General features: G+C 37.6%; 1 protein-coding gene across 4 annotated transcripts in view; it reads left to right on the top strand.

Annotated features, from left to right (window-relative positions):
- CENPC (centromere protein C) overlaps window positions 1–18,765 on the top strand; it is a 108,142-nt gene extending 89,377 nt beyond the window's left edge. The window contains exons 18-20 of one of the 4 annotated variants that reach the window (XR_004959958.1): window positions 12,300–12,455; window positions 17,353–17,546; window positions 18,653–18,765. Coding sequence is in view for 1 of the 4 variants with exons in the window: in XM_036264618.1 (XP_036120511.1) it covers window positions 12,278–12,315 (38 nt within the window). In the remaining 3 variants the exon portion in view is untranslated. Of the gene's footprint in view, window positions 1–12,277; window positions 12,456–17,349; window positions 17,547–18,652 lie in introns of those variants that run through there. The other 3 variants (XR_004959960.1, XR_004959959.1, XM_036264618.1) reach the window with 3 other exon arrangements.
- Window positions 18,766–19,281: the final 516 nt, after the last annotated feature.

Here is a 19,281-nt window from a genome sequence, read left to right as displayed (position 1 = left end):
GTGAGAGGGAGAGGACCTCAATGGGAGAGAACATCGATTGGCCGCCTCCTGCATGCCCCCCAACTGGGGATTAGGCCCACAACTTGACCAGATTCCCAGTGGGAGGCATGCAGGAGGTGGCCATTCAATGTTCTCTCTCATTGATGTTTCTCTCTCTCCCTCTCTCTTCCTCTTTCTCTAAAAATCAATAAAGAAAACTAAAAAATAAAACTTGATATACAAAATTTAATGAGGTGGATTAAGTTTTGTGTGTCTGATTCAACTCGATGTGGATAGGAAATATTTTAAATTTAAGTTATGATTTTTAAGTCTAGAATATAAACGTGGTCCTTTTTCATAGTTTATATTTTTTATAGCGATTCCTTTTTTTTTTTTTTTTTTTTTATCCTCATCCGAGGACATTTATCCATTTTTTGTACAGACAGAGTGGGAGGGAGAGAGAGAAAGAGAGAGAGAGGGAAACATCAATGTGAAAGGGACACATCGAGTGGCTGCCACTCTCATGACCAACCAGGGCCGGGGACAAACTGCAACCGAGGTACGTGCCCTTAGCGGGAACCGAACCCGGGTCTCTCCAGACCGCAGGCGGACGCTCTAACCGCTGAGCCAAACCGGCCAGGGCTAGCGATTCCTTTTTGTGTTGACTTATTTTTAACATATTTACCTTTAATTCTTTGACCATGTTTATTCATATCTTTTTGAAATCTTCGCTAAACTAACATCTAAGCCCAAACAAATTGTTCCTATTCACTGCCACATTTTTCCTTTAGAATGTTTTATTTATACTTTTCTGTTCTTTGCATGTCTAATAATTTTTGGTTGAAAACTGGACATTTTAGGGAATATATTTTAAATACTGGATTATGTTTTATATCTAAGGTTTTTTTTTCTTATTTTATGAATTTATTTTTGTTACAGATATTTCTCCCCCCCATTGACACCCTCCTCCTCATCCCCCCCCCCCCGCCAGCATTGTTGTCTATGTCCATTGTTATGCATACATGCATATAAGTTCTATGGTTTTTATCTCTTCCCTCCCTTGCCCACCCCCCACCCCCACCCCGTCCCCCTCTTCTGAGGTTTGTCAGTCTGTATCATACTTCTGTGTCTTTGGATCTATTTTGTTCATTAGCTTGCATTAATTATATTTTACAAATAAGTGAGATCATGCAATATTTGTCTTTCTCTGATTGGCTTATTTCACTTAGGATAATACTCTCCAGGTCCCTCCACATCATCTCAAAAGATAAGAGATCTCTTTCTTACAGCTGCATAGTGTTCCATTGTGTATATGTACCACAGCTTTTTTATCCACTCATCTGTTGATGGACATTTGGTGTGTTTCCAGATCTTAGCAATTGTAAATAGTGCTGCTATGAACATAGGGGTACATATAATCATTCTGATTGATGTTTCAGTCTTCTTAGGATATATTCCTAGAAGTGGGATCACTGGGTCAAATGGCAGTTCGATTCTTAATTTTTTGAAGTAACACCATATTGTTTTCCATAGTGGTTGCACTAGTCTGCATTCCCACCAAGAGTGTACTAGAGTCCCTTTTCTCCACACCCTCACCAGCACTTGTTGTTTGATGATTTGTAGGTTGCAGCTATTCTGGCAGGTGTCAGGTGATACCTCATAATCATTTTAATTTGCATCTCTGTGATGCTTAGTGACATTGAGCATTTTTTCATATGGCTCTTGACCATTTGTAGGTCCTTTTTGGAGAGGTGTCTATTTAGGTCCTTTCCCTATTTTTTTTTATTTTATTTTTATTTATTTTTTATTTTTTAATCCTCACCCAAGGACATTTTTCCATTTTTTGTTCACGTAGAGTGGGAGGGAGAAAGAGGAAGGGAGAGAGAGAGAGAAACATCGACGTGAAGGGACACATCTAGTGGCTGCCATCCGCACGACTGACCAGAGCCGGGGACAAACCGCAACCGAGGTACGCACCCTTAGCGGGAACCGAACCCGGGTCTCTCAGGACCACAGGCCGATGCTTTAACCGCTGAGCCAAACCGGCCAGGGCCTCTCCCCATTTTTAAATTGGGTTCCTTGTCTTCCGTTTGTTGTTGTATGAGTACTCTGTATTTTGGAAATTAGCCCCTTAGCTGATGTTTTGTTGGCAATTATGCTCTCCCATATAGTAGGTTCTCTTTCCATTTTAATACTTTTTTTTTTTCCCACTGTGCAGAAGCTTTTTAGTTTCATGTAGTCCCATTTATTCATTTTTTCCTTTGTTTCCCTTGCTTTAGGTGTTGTATTGGTGAAAATTCTGCTGAGTATGATATCTGAAGTTTTGTTGCCTACATTTTCTTTCAGGATATTTTTGAATTCATGAATCGCATTTAAGTTTTTTATCTGTTTTGAGCTTATTCCTGTGTATGGTGTAAATTGATCGTGTAGTTTCATTTTTTTGCATGTAGCTGTTCAATTTTCCCAACACCATTTATTAAAGAGGCTGTCTTTACTCCATTGTATGCTCTTGCCACCTTTGTCAAATATTAATTGAGCATAATGTCTTGGGACAATTTCTGGGTTCTCTATTCTGTTTATCTATATGCCTGTTCTTGTGCCAGTACCAGATTGTTTTATTACTATAGCTTTGTAGTATAGCCTGATATTTCGTATTGTGATCGGTCCTACTTTGTTCTTTTTCAAGATTTCTGTGGCTATTCGGGGTCTTTTTTGGTTCCATATGAACTTTTGAAGTATTTGTTCTAGTTTTGTGAAATGTGTCGTTGGTATTTTGATGGTGATTGCATTGAATCTATAGATTGCTTTGGGTAATATGGACATTTTAATGATGTTAATTCTTCCAATCCATGAACAAGGTATGTGCTTCCACTTTTTTATATCTTTCTCTATTTCTTTTTTCAATGTCCTGTAGTTTTCTGGAAATAGGTCCTTTACTTCTTTGGTTAAGTTTATTCCTAGGTATCTTAATTTTTTTGCTGCGATGGTAAATGGGATTGTTTTTTCAGTTTCTCTTTCTGTGAGTTCATCATTGGTGTATAAGAGTGCTGTCAATTTCTTGACGTTAGTTTTGTTTCCTGCTACTTGGCCAAGTTCATTTATTAAGTCTAGTAGATTTTTGATGTAGTCTTTAGGGTTTTCCATGTATAATATCATGTCATCTGCAAATAATGACAGTTTTACTTCCTCCTTTCAATTTGGACCCCTTTTATTTTTTCCTCATGTCTGATTGCTGTGGCTAAGACTTCCAACACAATGTTAAATAAGAGTGGCGAAAATGGACATCCCTGTCTTGTTCCTGTTCTTAAGGGAAATGCTTTTAGTTTCTGCCCATTGAGTATGATATTGGCTGTAGGTCCTTCATATATGGCCTTTATTATGTCGAGATATGATCCCTCTATTCCTACATTGCTGAGCATTTTGATCAGAAATGGATGCTGGATTTTGTCGAATGCCTTTTCAGCGTTTATTGATATGATCATGTGGTTTTTATTCTTCATTTTATTTATGTGGTGTATCACATTTATTGATTTGTGAATATTGTACCAGCATTGCATCCCTGGGATGAATCTCACTTGGTCATGATGAATAATTTTTTTGATGTATTCCTGGATCCGATTTGCTAGTATTTTGTTAAGGATTTTGGCATCTATGTTCATCAGGGATATTGGCCTGTAGTTTTTCTTCGTTGTAGTGTCTTTTTCTGGTTTTGGAATTAGAATTATGCTGGCCTCATAAAACGAGTTTAGAAGTCTTCCTTCTTCTTGAATTTTTTGAAATAGTTTGAGGAGAATGGGTGTTAGTTCTTTTTTGAATGTTAGGTAAAACTCCCCCGTGAAGTCATTCGGGCCTGGGCTTTTGTTTGCTGGGAGAGTCTTGTTTACCTCTTCAATTTTCTTAGTTGTTATTGGTCTGTTCATGTTTTCTATCTCTTCCTGGTCCAGTTTTGGGAAACTGTGTGTTTCTAGAAATTTGTCCATTTTGCTTAGATTGTCGAATTTGTTGCCATATAATTGTTCATAGTAGCTGTTAATGATCTTTTGTATTTTTGTGGTGTCCGTTGTTACTTCTCCTCTTTCATTTCTCATTCTGTGTATTTGGGTTCTCTTTGTTTCTTGGTGAGTCTAGCTAAGGGTCACTCAATCTTGTTTATCTTTTTGAAAAACCAGCTCTTTGTTTCATTGATCCTTTGAATTGTTTTTTTGGTCTCTATGTCATTTATTTCTGCTCTGATCTTTACTATTTCCTTCCTTCTACTTGCTCTGGGGTTTTCTTTTTGTTTGCTTTTTAATTAAGTTGTGAGGTAGGTTAGACAGTCAATTAGAAATTTTTCTTGTTTCTTGAAGTAGGCCTGTAGTGCTATGAACTTCCCTCTCAGAACTGCTTTTACTGCATCCCACAGATTTTGTATTGTTGTGTGTTCATTTTCATTGGTTTCCAGGAAGTTTTAAATTTCTTCCTTGATCTCCTTGGTAACCCATTTATTGTTTAATAACATGCTATTTAGCCTCCATGTGTTCAAATGCCTTTGCATGTTCTTGTTGCAATTGATTTCTAGTTTCATGCAAGTGTGACCATAGAAGATGCTTGATATAATTTCAATCATTTTGAACTTGTAGAGACTTAGTTTGTGTTCTATCATGTGGTTTGTCTTTGAGAATGTCCCATGTGCACCTGAGAAGAATGTGAGTTTTGTAGTTATGGTGTGTAATTCTCTGTAAATATCTATTAAATCCATTTGGTCTAGTGCTTCATTTAGAGTGTCTGTTTCCTTGCTATTTTTTTGTCTAGAGGATCTCCAGTGGTGTCAACGTCCCCTGCTATCATTGTATTGCTGTCAATTTCTCCTTTGAAGTCTTCCAGAAGATTTTTAATATATTTTGGTACTCCTATATTGGGTGCATAAATGTTTATCAAGGTTATATCTTCCTGTTGGATAGATCCTTTCAATGTTATGTAGTGGCCTTCTTTGTCTCTAGTTATGGTCTTCATTTTGAAATCATTTAATCAGATATGAGTATTTCTACCCCAGCTTTTTTTTTGCTTTCCATTTGCTTGGACAATTTTTTCCATACCTTCACTTTCAACCTATGTGAGTCTTTTGTTGTGAGGTGTGGGTCTCTTGTAAGCAACATATAGATGAGTCATGCTTTCTTATCCAATCAACTACTCTGTGTCTTTTTAGTGGAGCATTCAAACCATTTACATTTAAGGTGATTATTGATATGTACTTATTTATTGCCATTTTTGTTTAGTTTGGTTATATTTTTCTTCCTACTTCTAATTACAGCAGTCCTTTTAACATATCTTTATTTTTTTTTTTTATCCTCACCCGAGGACATTTTTTCATTTTTTGTCAAGATGGAGTGGGAGGGAGAGAGAGCAAGAGAGAGAGAGAGGGAGAGAGAAACATCGACGTGAAAGTGATACATCGAGTGGCTGCCACCTGCACGACCAACCAGGGCTGGGGACAAACTGCAACCAAGGTACACACCCTTAGCGGGAACTGAACCCGGGTCTCTGTACACCGCAGGCTGACACTCTAACCGCTGAGCCAAACCGGCCAGGGCTTAACATTTCTTGTAGTGCTGTTTTGGTGCTGATGTATTCCTTTAACCTTTTTTCGTTGGGGAAGCTCTTTGTTTGACCTTCCATTTTGAATGACAGCCTTGCTGGGTAGCGTAGTCTTGGATTCAGATCCTTGTTTTCATGACCTTGATTACAGTGATACCTCGGTTCTTGAACATAATTCGTTCCAGGAGGACGGTTGAGAACCGAATTGTTCGAGAACCGAAGCAATGAAACCCAATAGGAAAGCGTGACTCCACAAAGCGTGACTCTCTCTCTGCACTCACACTGATGACGCAAGCAAGGCACGCTGGGCCGAATGAACGCCATTCGGCTCAACTCGGCTCATCTCGGAAGTTCAAGTTCCAAATATTTGTTCGGATTCCGAGACAAAAGTTTCTCGAATCCCGATTTGGTCGAAAACCGAGGCGTTCGAGAACCGAGGTATCACTGTACTTCATGCCATTCCCTTCTGGCCTGTAGTGTTTCTTGTGAGAAGTCAGCTGAGAGCCTTATGGGGTTTCCTTTGTAGGTAACCTGTTGCTTATCTCTTGCTGCTTTTAGGATTCTCTCTTTGTCTTTAATTTGTGGCATTTTAATTACTATGTGTCTTGGTGTGGGCCTGTTTGGGTTCTTCTTACTTGGGGCTCTCTATGCTTCTTGAACTTGAATGACTTCTTCCTTCACCAAATTAGGGAAGTTTTCTGTCACTATTTCTTTGAATATATTCTCTAATCCTTGCTCATTTTCTTCTTCTTCGGGGACTCCTATGATGCAAATATTATTATGTTTCCAGTTGTCCCACAGTTCTCTTAAGCTGTCTTCTTGTTTTTTAATCTTTTTTTTTCCTTTTGGTTTTCTGATTGGTTGATTTTTTCTACACTGTCTTCTAATTTGCTGATTTGGTCTTCAGGTTCCTCTTTTTTTTTTTTTTTTTAACATGTTTAATTTTTCAAACATTTATTTTATTTTATTATTTTATTTAAAATTTTTTGGTACGCGTCCCTAGCGGGAACTGAATCCTGGACTGTCTGGTCTGCACGCTGATGCTCCAATCGCTGAGCCAAACCGGCCAGTGCAAATCTAGTAAATTTTTTTTTTTTTTTTATCCTTACCCGAGGACATGTTTCCATTTTTTGTTCAGGTAAAGTGGGAGGGAGAGAGAGGAACAGAGAGAGAGAGAAACATCGATGTGAAAGGGACACATCGAGTGGCTGCCACCCGCATGACCAACCAGGTCCAGGGACAAACTGCAACCGAGGTACGTGCCCTTAGCGGGAACCAAAACCCGGGTCCCTCTGGACCGCAGGCCGATGCTCTAACCGCTGAGCCAAACCGGCCAGGGCAAATCTAGTAAATTTTTGATGGAGTCTTTAGGGTTTTCTATGTACAGTATCATGTCATCTGCAAATGACAGTTTCACTTCCTCCTTTACAATTTGGATTCCTTCATGTTTTCCTCGTGTTTAATAGCTAAGGCTAAGACTTCCAGTACAATGTCAAATAAAGTGGTGAGAGTGGACATTCCTGTCTTGTTCCTGTTCTTAAGGGAAATGCTTGTAGTTTTTGTCCATTAAGTATGATGTTGGCTATAGGTTTTTTATATATGACCTTTATTATGTCGAGATACGATCCCTCTATTCCTACATTGCTGAGAGTTTGTCTCAAAAATGGGTGTTGGATTTTGACGAATGCTTTTTCAGCATCTATTGATTTGATCGTGTGGTTTTTATTCTTCATTTTCTTTATGTGGTGTATCACCTTTATTGATTTGCGAATATTGTACCAGCCTTGCATCCTTGGGATGAATCCCACTTGGTCATGATGAATAGTTTTTTTGATGTATTGCTGAATCTGATTTGCTAGTATTTTGTTAAGGATTTTGGCATCTGTGTTCATCAGGGATATTGGCCTGTAGTTTTTTTTCTTTGCAGTGCCTTTATCTGGTTTTGGAATTAGAATTATGTTGGCCTCATAAAATGTGTTTGGAAGTCTTTCGTCATCTTGGATTTTTTGGAATAGTTTGAGGAGAATGGGTATTGGATCATCTTTGAATGTTCAGTAAAACTCCCCCTTGAAGCCGCCTGGGCCTGGGCTTTTGTTTGCTTGGAGTTTCTTGATTACATCTTCAATTTTCTTAGTTGTTATTGGACTATTCAAGTTTTCTGTCTCTTCCCGGTTTAGTTTTGGGAGACTATGTTTCTAGAAATTTGTTCAGTTTGCCTAGATTATCCTATTTGTTGGCATATAATTGTTCATAATATGTTTTAATGATATAGCTCTGGCCAGTTTGGTTCAGTGGTTGAGCGTCAGCCTGTGGACCAGAGAGTCCCGGCTTCGGTTAATGCTAGGGGCATGTACCACCACAAAAATAAAAAATAAATAATATGTTTTAATGATCTTATGTATTTCTGTGGTGTTAGTTGTTACTTCTCTTCCTTCATTTCTGATTTTGTTTATTTGGGTCTTCTCTTTTTCTTTCTTGATGAATCTGGCTAAGGGTCCATCAATCTTTTTTATCTTTTCAAAGAACCAGCTCTTGGTTTCATTGATCTTTTGAATTGTTTTTACAGTTTCTATGTTATTTTTGCTCTGACCTTCACTATTTCTTTCTACTTGCTCTCGGCTTTTCTTTTTGTTTACCCTCTAGTTGTTTGAGTTATCGGGTTAGAAAGTCAACTAGGAATTTTTCTTATTTCTTGAGGTAGGCCTGTAGTGCTATGAACTTCCCTCTCAGGACTGCTTTAGCTGTGTCCCATCGATTTTGTGTTGCTGTGTGTTCATTTTCATTGGTTTTCAGGAAGATTTTTATTCCTTCCTTGATCTCCTTGGTAACCTATTTGTTGTTTAATAACATGCTATTTAGCCCCCATGTGTTTGAGTGTTTTTGCTGTAATTGCTTTCTAGATTTATGCCATTGTGATTTGAGAAGATGCTTGATATGATTTCAGTCTTCTTGAATTTGTAGAGATTCACTTTGTGTCCTAACATGTGGTCTGTCTTTGAGAATGCTCCATGTACATTTGGGAAGAATGTATATTCTGCAGTGTTGGGGTAAAATGTTGTGTAAATATCAGTGAAGTCCAGCTGATCTTGTCAGTCATTTAAGGACTGTGTTTCCCTGTTAATTTTTTGTGTAGAAGATCTAACCAGTGGTGTCATTGGATCTGATCCATCCTTTGAAGTCCTCCAGAAGTTTTAAAATATATTTTGGTGCTCCTGTGCTTGCTGCATATATCTTTACAGGGTTATATCCTTTTGTTGGATTGTTACTTTTAATATTATATAGTGAACTTCTTTGTCTCTTATTATGGCCCTCGTTTTCAAGTCTATCTTATCAGATATGAGTATTGCTACTCCAGCCTTTTTTTTTATTTCCATTTGCCTAGAAAATTTTTTTTCATCCCTTCACTTTAATTCTGTGTGAATCTTTTGTTGTGAGGCGGGTCTCTTGTAGACACCATATATATGGGTCATGTTTTCTTATCTAATCAGCTACTCTGTCTCTTTTGATTGGAGCATTTAAACCATTTACATTTAAGGTTATTATTGATAAGGTACTTATTAGTTGACATTTTTATTTTATGCCTGTGTTCCTCCCTCTTTATATATTTCTTCTTCTTGCAGCAGTCCCTTTAGCATTTCTTGCAGTGCTGTTTTGGTGGTGATCAATTCCTTTAGTTTTTGTTTTTTGTTTTTGTCTGTGAAGCTGTTTATTTCACTTTCAATTTTAAATGATAACCTTGCTGGATAGAGTAGTTTTGGATTCAGACCCTTGCCTTACATTACTTTTTACACTTCATGGCACTCCCTTCTGGCCTGCATTGTTTCTATTGAGAAATCAGCTGACAGGCTAATGGGAGCTCCCTTGTAGGTAACTTTCTGTCTCTTGCTTGCTTTAGGATTCTTTGTCTTTAATGTTTGCCATTTTAATTATGATGTGTCTTGCTGTGGGTCTTTATGATTTCATATTGCTTGGGACTCTGTGCGTTTCCTGGACTTGTGTGACTTTCCTTAGCCAAATTAGGAAAGTTTTCTGTCATTATTTCTTCAGACAGGTTCTCTATTCCTTTCTCTGATTCTTCTCCTTCTGGTACCCCTATGATGTGAATGTTGTTACACTTTGTATTGTCTCAAAGCTCCCTTAAACTCTCCTGTTTTTTAATATTTGTCCCCATTTGCTGCCCTATTTGGGAGTTTTTTCTACCTTGTCTTCTAACTCACTGATTTGGTCTTCAGCTTCTTCTAATCGACTACTGAATTCTTCTAAAGTATTTTTTTGTATCAGCTATGGCATTCTTTATTTTCTCTTGATTTTTATCCATAGCTTCTACCTCTTTTTCAAAGCTGGTGTAGTTCCCGCTGAGCTCTCTATAATTCTCACTTGTAGTTCTTACTGAATTTTTTGAGCACCCTTAAAATCATTTCTTTGAATTCTTTATCTGACCAGTTGCTTTCTTCCATTTCATGTAGTTCTTTTTCTGGTGATTCCTCCTTTTCTTTCATTTGGGTGTTGTTTCTTTGTCTCCCCACTTTAGCCGTTTGGTAGTTCTAGACCCAGTGAGGGATGTCGGGATGTGTAGGCAGGTCATTGTGTATCAAATAAGGCTGCTGTGTCTCCCAGACTGTTCTGGTATGTGGCACCTCTTGCCTGCTGTGGGTTCTGGAGGATTCACTACTGGCGGCTGGTATTGGTTTTTTCCTGGTAGGTGCTGCTCCTGGATCGCGTGGACCCCACTGGAGTCATGGGCCCCTCCTGTGCCACAGGCAGCTATATCGCACAGGCTCCACTGAAATCACAGTCTCTGCTGGTGCCACAGGCAGTTGTATCGTGAGGGCTGCCTAGAGCCCTGGTCCGGCCGCTGGTGGCTGGAGGGTGCTGCTGCCTTGTGGGGCTCAGCCTCCTCTGATGCTGTTGGGGATGGGTCTTAGCTGCCGTTTTGTGCAGCTGCTGTCTGGGGATGGATGTCTGCTCCCGAGCCTCTGTTGCTGGATGTGTGTCTTGGCTCTGAACAGGCTGCTGCTGTGAGGGATGGTGGTGGGCTCCCGGTCACTTGTGGCTTCCACAGCAGGCACCTTGACAGCGCCGTTACTGTGCACTGGTCTGTGTTGACATAACAGGGTCCACTGATCCGAAGGTGCAAGGAGCACTGGTGGGCTCAGGTTGCTGGGCCCTCGCTGCTCCCATTGCCTCCTCCCAGGGAAGACCTGGATCTTCCAAAATGGCGGGGCCTCCTGGCCGCACAGGCAGAAGCGCCCTGATGAGCTGCTTACCGTGGTAGCCGGCTGCTCTGTCCACAGCACAGGAATCTCCTGCCCCGTGTTTCTGCACTGCTTGAGGTTACTCATCCACACTCATGTCCACTCAGTCTCTCTCACACTTGCTCACTCACACACATTCCCTCTGGTCCTGCCTACCACCATCTTTTTTCAATTATTTCTCTAAGATTTTACATTAATGAAAATATCTTATCTCTCAGGACAGAGTATGTTCTATCAATTTTTACCCATAACTTTCATGAAATGTACCAGACTAAATGAAAATAAATGGCTTCAGGAAGTTCCAAGATTATAAAAGGAAGGTTCTGAGTAGAAGTAAAAGTAGTCTAGAAACTGCTTTATTAAAAGATCAGAAACAAAAGGCCAGATGGTAAACATTTTAGGCTTTTGTGGAGCACACACGGTCTCCCCACTCCTGCCTTTCTGTCCTTTCCTTCCTCCTGGAGATCTAACATCGGTGTGACTAAGTATGGTGGCTATGGTTAGCCATACTGTATTGAAATTTGCTGAGAGAGTAGACCTTAAGTGTTCATAACACCAAAAGCCCCATTTTTATAACAAAATATTATATTCCTTTAATACCTTGAAACAAAATTTCATAAGAAATGCAGCCTATAATATACATAATTTTAAAAAAATTTTTAAAAATCTTTCCCTTTTAGAGGAAGATAATGACTTTTCTTTTTTGCATTTATCTTCAGATAGAGTGGGAGGGAGAAGGGGGGAAGACAGAGAGAGAAACATTGATGTGAGAGAGACATATCGACTGGTCGCCACCCACATGACCCCAACTGAGGCCAGGGACAAACGGCAACCGAGGTACATGCCTTTAGCGGGAACCGAACCCAGGACTTTCCGGTCTGTGGGCCGATGCTCTAACCGCTGAGCCAAACTGGCCAGGGCTATCATATACATAATTTAAGTAAACAATATAATTCTTTAACTAATATAAAGGAGGAAGGAAAGGAAAAGAAAGGAAAGGAAAGAAATATTAGAAAAAAAAGATGCTGATGCATTATTTTCACTATTTTTTTGTATTTTTATTGGGACATTTTGAAGGAGACTACTACCAGTGCCATGCTTTATTTGAGAGAACATGATGCTTGTTTTAGATATAAGAAATTAGTTGTAACTAATTTCTTGGTGTTAACAACTACCATGGTATGTGTGAATGAACTGTCTTCTCTGTGAATATTAAACTAGTTGAACCTTGATTAATCTATGTTGATATGGGTAGTAACATTGGAAGTGAGACCTTGTGAATAAGTTTTAAAGTCTGTCCTGCAAACACAGATGCATTTGTCAACTACTGCTTCGAAAATATCATTGTTCATTCATTTTATCATTGTAGAAGAAGGGGAATCAAATTGCTTATGTGTGAAAGGATCATTAATTTTCCTGAGAGCTAATTTGTCATACAGCACAGTTCATGTCAACTGACGGTTATCCAGGTCTTTCCCCCCTTCAATTCAGAAAGGAAGCAAGATGAAGTGCTATATTATCAACTGAAAATAGAAACTTTAGAGCAAAGCCAAATACTCGGGGCCACCAAGAACTGACAACTTATACATCTGCAAATATCTTTCTGGCATGGATAGTCTGTAGAGCATTGGCTGACAATCCAGACAGGTAAGTGAGACTGGGTGGATAAAGGTGAGAAAGAAGAATCTGCTATATGATAACTACATATATTTAGGGTTTAGGGAAAATTGCAAGACATTCACATGTGAAACCCATATTGAAGCTAAATAACTTCCCTTGTTTTTTGTGCATGACATACATTCGTTTTCCACATATATAAATAAATATATATTCCAAATATGTCTATATGAGACATATATAATATACATCTGTATCTAGCATCTATTTTTATTTATTTTACAACACCATAAATAGATTTTTAATTATTTTATTTTTTTCCATCAACATTTATCCCCCATACCCTTTTCCACCTCCCCCCACCCCTCTACCCTGCAATCACCATACTATTGTCTGTGTCCATGAGTTCTTTCTCTTCTTTTTTTCTTTTTCACTCAATCCCTCCACCCTCCCCCGCAACACCCCCTTCACCAGAGCTGTCTACCTGCTCTCTATGAATCTGTCTATATTTTGCTTATTCAATTCATTAAATTCCACATTTGAGTGAAATCATATGGTACTTGTCTCTCTCTGTCTTATTTCGCTTAGCATAATGTTCTCCAAGTCCATCCAAACTGTCACAATGGGTAAAATTTTTCTTTTTAGCCCTATAGTATTCCATTGTGTAAATGTACCATAGCTGTTTTATCCACTCATCTACTGATGGACACTTGGGCTGCTTCCAGATCTTGGCTATTGTAAATAACACTGCAATATATGCACACCTATGTTCATTACGGCATTAAATAGATTTTTTGTTAAAAGAAATAGAATTGCTTAGCTGGTGTGTCTCAGTGGATTGAGTGTCATCCCATGGACTGAGAGATCCCGGTTTGATTACTGGTCAGGGCACATGCCCAGTAGGCGTGTGCAGGAGGCAGCCTATTGATGTTTCTCTCTCACATCAATGTTTCTATCTCTCCATTCCTCTTTCTCTAAAAAATCAATAAAACATATTTAAAAAATTAAAATAAAAGAAACAACTCTCATATTACAGAAGAGGAGTTCATTATAAGGGTAGTAGGTACGTAGTAGTGCTTAGAAATAAGAAACCCGGTGAACTAGGCTCAATAAAGAATAATACCTGTTCTAGACACAGAGCTAAACAGTAAAATCTTTGCTACTACTGATGCTTCTAGTAATCCCACCACCACTACTGCCATTGCTGCTACTCCATTGGTCTTACCTTCAATTCTCAGGACCTTGCATTGAGTACTTAAAACTGCCAAGACCATACTCAGTGGCAGAAGGACCAAAATTTGAGCTTTTGGAAATCAAGGAAATAGCCAGCTCCTAAAGCTCAAGTATAGCACACAACCAAACTCTGGCTCTCTGATAGGTACATAAATCCATCTTTCCAGTTGTAAACTTACAAGATTATTCCAATCAATGTGATTATTCATAATATTACAAATACATTCTTTCTATCCAAAGGACCACAATCTAATTAGGTAATCTCAATTCTTCCTTGAGTGCTATAATGACCCTATCTCAATATTCTGCAATTCAAGGGTTAAATGGTAAAGTTAATTACCAATAGTCTACCAAATATATGTGCTGTAAAGGTAACGAGCACAAAGAGAGAGAGTGGCAGTGGAAATAAAATTCATACATAATACATAAAGGAAAAAATATTCTACTGGCCTTGTTTCTACAACTGGAGATTACGATACAACTGATTTTTTTTCCCCTCCACTAGCCATGCCATATTATCTTTGCCTTCAGTCTCTCAGAAGCTCAGAATTCTTTGTTTAGTGTAAGGAATCAAACTTTCATGTGAGAAGAATATGAGATTTTTGTACTACAGCCTGATGGAATTTGAAAAAGTGTTCTATTAACTGTTTTTCAATGAACTTTTAAAGTTTTAGAACAATTTTGACTTACAGGAAAGTTATAATGATAATAGAGAGTTCCATATACTTCACACTGAGTTTCCATTATTTGCGATGTAAAAACAACTTTCGCCCAGCCAGTGTGGCTCAGTGGTTGAGCATCAACCCATGAACTACGAGGTCACCTGTTTGATTCCCTGTTGGCACATGCCCTGGTTATGGGCCCAATCCCCAATGGGGGGGCATGCAGGAGGCAGCCAGTTAATGTTCTCTGTCATCGGTGTTTCTCTCTCCCTCTCCCTCTCTCTCTAAAAATTAATAAAGAAAAAAAAAAAACAACTTTCGAGTATTATTCCCTTTATCTTCTCACTCTTTGTCTTAATGTTGTTTTCACACCCCTTGCAAATATATTCTCCTTTGGCTCTGTGATAACTTTTACAGTCTTTTACATTTCTTTTTTCTTCATATTTTTCTCTGCCACATGACAATAGGTTATAATGAATTTATTTGATAATTGAATAACCTAGCACTTATCAGGTGTTGCAGAGCCCTGCTTCTTAAGTTTGAATGACCATAGGTTGATAAAGACACTCAGGTTAGTTTGGTTGGTAGATTTTGTTTCTGAGCATTTAACGTGAGATCTATTCTATTAACAGATTTTAAGTGTGCAATATAGTATTGTTAACTATAGGCATTATGTTGTACAGCAGATCTCTAGAGTGGATTTATCTCGCACAATTAAAATGGCATGGATGGGCAGTAGAGCATGGTCTGACAATCTAGACAGATAAAGTGAGACTGGGTGGATAAAGGGAAAAAAGAGGAATCTGATATATTATTGGTAAATTGAACAGCAACTCCCTATTTTCACCACCCCTAAGACCTTGGCAACTACCATTGCAATCTTTGATTTTATGAATTGACTATTTTATATACTTCATACAAATGGAATCATGCAAAATGTGACCTTTTGTGATGGCTTATTTCACTTAGTGTAATGTCTTCTAGGTTCATCCATCTTGTCATATATGGCAAGATTCCTTCTTTTTAAAAGTTGAGTAATATTCCACTGATTGTATATACCATATCTTTTTTAGCCATTTATCCATTGATGGACATTTGTGTGTTTCCATATCTTGGTTATTGTAAATAATGCTGTAGTGAACATAGTAATGCAGATATCTTTTTGAGATCCTAATTTTATTTCCTTAGGAAATATTTCTTGAGGTGGGATAGCTGGATCATATGCTAGTTCTATTTTTAAAGTTTTTTGAGGAACTTTTAGATTGTTTTTCATAGGAACTACACCATTTTACCTTCCTACTAATGGTGCATAAGAGTTCCAATGTCTCCACATTCTTGTCAACATTTGTCTTTTGTGTTTTGGTAATAGCCATCCCAACAGATGACAGGTGATAGTCCATTATGGCTTTGATTTGTATTTCCTTGATAATTTATGATGTTGAGCATCTTTTCACATACCTGTTGGCCTTCTCACATACCTGTTATGTCTTCTTTGAAGAAATGTCTGTTCAAGTTCTTCGCCCATTTTTTGTTTGTTTTGTTTTGTTGTGTGAGTTTCTTATATATTTTGAATATTAACCTTTTATCAGTTATGTGGTTTGAAAATATTTTCTCTCATTTTTTGTTCTGTTGATTATTTCCATAGATATACAGAAGCTTTTTAGTTTGATGTAGCCCCACTTTTTAATTTTTATTTATTTTTTATTGTTGAAAGTATTACAGATGTCCTTATTTTTGCTTTTATTACATACACTTTTGGTGTCATCCAAGAAATAATCCCCAAGACCAATGTCAAAAGAGTAACAGATTCTTTTTTCTACTTACCTTGATTTTGAATTTTGCATGTTATAAATTGCTGTCCACATTTCTTTTCAATTTACTTTCTTTTTCATGAGTAGTCCTAGTTTAAATTTCAAATGTGTTGTGATTATTTGTAGTTGATTTACAAGTAATGAATGCCGTTGCAGGACTTGTAGAACATATCATTTCTAATGGAAAACTGTGTACAGACACGGCGGCTTAGTGGTTTATTGCCTGATGATTAGAACTACAAAATACAAATGATATATAAAACTCAGTTACCTCCTATAAGAAGCTTAAATTTAATTAGGAAAATAACTTATACATATGCCAATGTAAGGACTATTTCTTACAGTTCTTGGAATCTTCCAATTATCCATCTTATGACTAGGCATCTAGTAAGTGCACAATAACTGCTTGCTCTGAGAATTTATTTTTGATTTAGCCTATTACACCCACTCTCTTGTCTTAACTTGGCACTTACCAAGCCCTTTGAGCCCAAGGACTTAATGATTTACTAACTCTTTGTTGTGAGTAAGTAGTACATTAGAATGTATAAGCTCAAGGACTCATTATTATCATGTTATTATTATACAATATAAATTCAATATATAAATTATTTTCAAAGAATATATATCTATAATACATAACAGGTCTATATAATCTGTATATTGTATATAAAAAGTGGTATGTATTGAAAGGTCTAAGTCAGGAGGCATGATGAATATATGTAAGTCAAGGAATAATAAAGTTCTGAGTGCTTTGTCTTTAAATTTAAGTAAACAGGCAGAAGATTGTGGAATGTCATTTTGGTCTTAGATATTATATTATTTAGGATAGACTATCTTCGATAACAAACAACCCAAAAATATCAGTAACAATACAGTAAAAGTTAAGTTTTGGTCAAAGTCCAAAGATGTTCTTCTTGGGATGGCTCTTCTTGGCAACAGTCCCAAGAGGCAAGAATACTCTCAATACTCTTCCTTAGGGACACATGGTCAGAATCTCAAGAGAGTTAGCTTATGTGAGTCAATAGGGATTGGCTAATTTGGACTTGGATTGAATGATCTTGACTGGTTTGGCTTGTCTGTGATCAGTTGCTGGTTGGCTAGGAGACTGCTGATCTTGGCTGGGCTCATTGAGGGTCAGATGTCCGTTATCTGGTCTAGGATTGCTTTGCCTGGGGGACTGGGACAACTTGACGATCCTATATGTCCTTCCGCCTCAAGCAGGATATCCCAGGCCTGTTCTTTAGACAGTGGCAAAAGGAAAAAAGCAAGCAAGCCATAACATTCAAGATTTCCAAAACCCCTAGACTTGTTCTATCAGCCAAAGCAAGTCACCAAAAGGAAGTCCAGATTTACGGCGGAAAAAGATTCCCTCTATTTCTTTGGTAAGAGGAACTGCAAAGTCACATGGCAAAGAGGTAAATAATTTAGCAATTTACCATATGCTATTTAACTTTGTTTTTGTTGCTACTATTAAGACAGGTAATTTTTATGCTAAGTGAAACCAGTCAGTCAGAGAAAGACAAATATTGTATGATCTTACTTGTATATAGGATCTAAAAATATTGAATTCATACATGCAGAGAACAAATGAATGGTTGCCAGAGGTGGGGGGAGGGATAGGCAGAATGGGTGAAGTTGTTCAAAAGGTATAAGCTAAACTTCCAGTTATAGAATAAGTAGGTCCTGTGAATGTAATGTACAGTGTGGTAACTATAGTTAATAATACTGTATTGCATACTTGAAAGTTACTAACAGGGTAAATCTTAAAAGTTCTCATCACAAGAAAAAAAATGTTGTGCTATGTATCATGCCAGATGTTAACTAGACTTGTTGTAGTGATCATTTTGCAACATATAAATATTGTACACCTAAAAGTAATATAATGTTATATGTCAATTATACCTCAATAAAAAGGTAATGGCTTATCAGTTGTAAAAAGTGTACCACACTAATGCAAGATATTAATAGGGAGGAAACTGTGATATGTAAGGAGGGGAGGAAGCATATGGGGATTTTCTGTACTTTCCCCTTAATTTTTCTGTAAACCCAAAACTACTCTAAAGTTTCTTCATCATCATCATCAGCAGCAGCAGCAGCAAGATAATTTTGTTGTTTCTATTAAATGCAAAGCACAGTTTCTCAATATTATTTAACGTTAATTGTGCCTGCTAGCTAAAAGTTTAAGAAACTAATTCAGAGATTTTGAGTTCAAGAGAATAGACTATGCACCATTTTTTTGCAATGAATTGGAGTACATCCATGAAAAGATTCCTGGTTTGGATATTGGATCCTGAGAAAGAAGTAGAACAGAACTTGAGTCCTCAAAAATAGATGAAGAGGAAAATTAAAAGGATAGGCAGCTGCATCCATGGGTATAAAATGTTAAAATACTTTGTATCCTTATTTTGTCAAAAGGCAGCCTTGGCTGCATGTTGGCTGGTTCCCAGGCTTTCTACCCCATCGGGAAGCCTGCCTATTGACAAGGGTCATGCCCTTACCTCAAACCCATTCTCCCCTTCAGATGAAAGAACACCACACTGCAGAGGAAACTCACACTGGGAGAAAAGAAATAGAATGAAAAAGATCACAGTGAATTGGCATACAACCATACTGAAAACGACAGAAACAATTCAGGTAAGAGAAGAAAATGTAACAACAACAACAAAAAATGTAAACAATAAAAATTTTAATTACTGTCTTTAGAAGTACAAAAGAAGAAATTTGATCCATAAAATAAGCATGACTATTGATAAAAACAAAACAAAACAAAAACAAAAGCAGCAACAACCAAAAACAAAAAAAGAAGCTCATGGGATAAGACAGTTTTTAGAAATTTAAATATTCAGTAGGCATGCTAAATACTAGAAAGGACATGGTGAAAAATCAATTGGCAATCTGAAAGAAAGAGAGAAATTAAAGAGTTGAAAAAGTTGAGGGACACAGTAGATTTAGTGGGTACAACATTCATAGGTATTAAGGACAGAACAGGGACAGTGGGAAGGAGAAAAGAAATAATAGAAGACAGTTTTCTTGAGCTGAAGAAAGAGACTTTACATCGAAAGAATCCCCTAAGAGCCAAGAAGAAAAAAATTTAAAAAGGTACATTTAGAAACATTTTGATAATGCTTTCTGAACGTCTAAGAATAAAAA

Source organism: Molossus molossus, unplaced genomic scaffold, assembly GCF_014108415.1.
Source record: "Molossus molossus isolate mMolMol1 unplaced genomic scaffold, mMolMol1.p scaffold_m16_p_1, whole genome shotgun sequence".
Classification (NCBI taxonomy): Eukaryota; Metazoa; Chordata; class Mammalia; order Chiroptera; family Molossidae; genus Molossus; species Molossus molossus.
The sequence above is the reverse complement of the archived record's forward strand: the minus strand, read 5'-3'. Positions and strand labels throughout refer to the sequence as shown.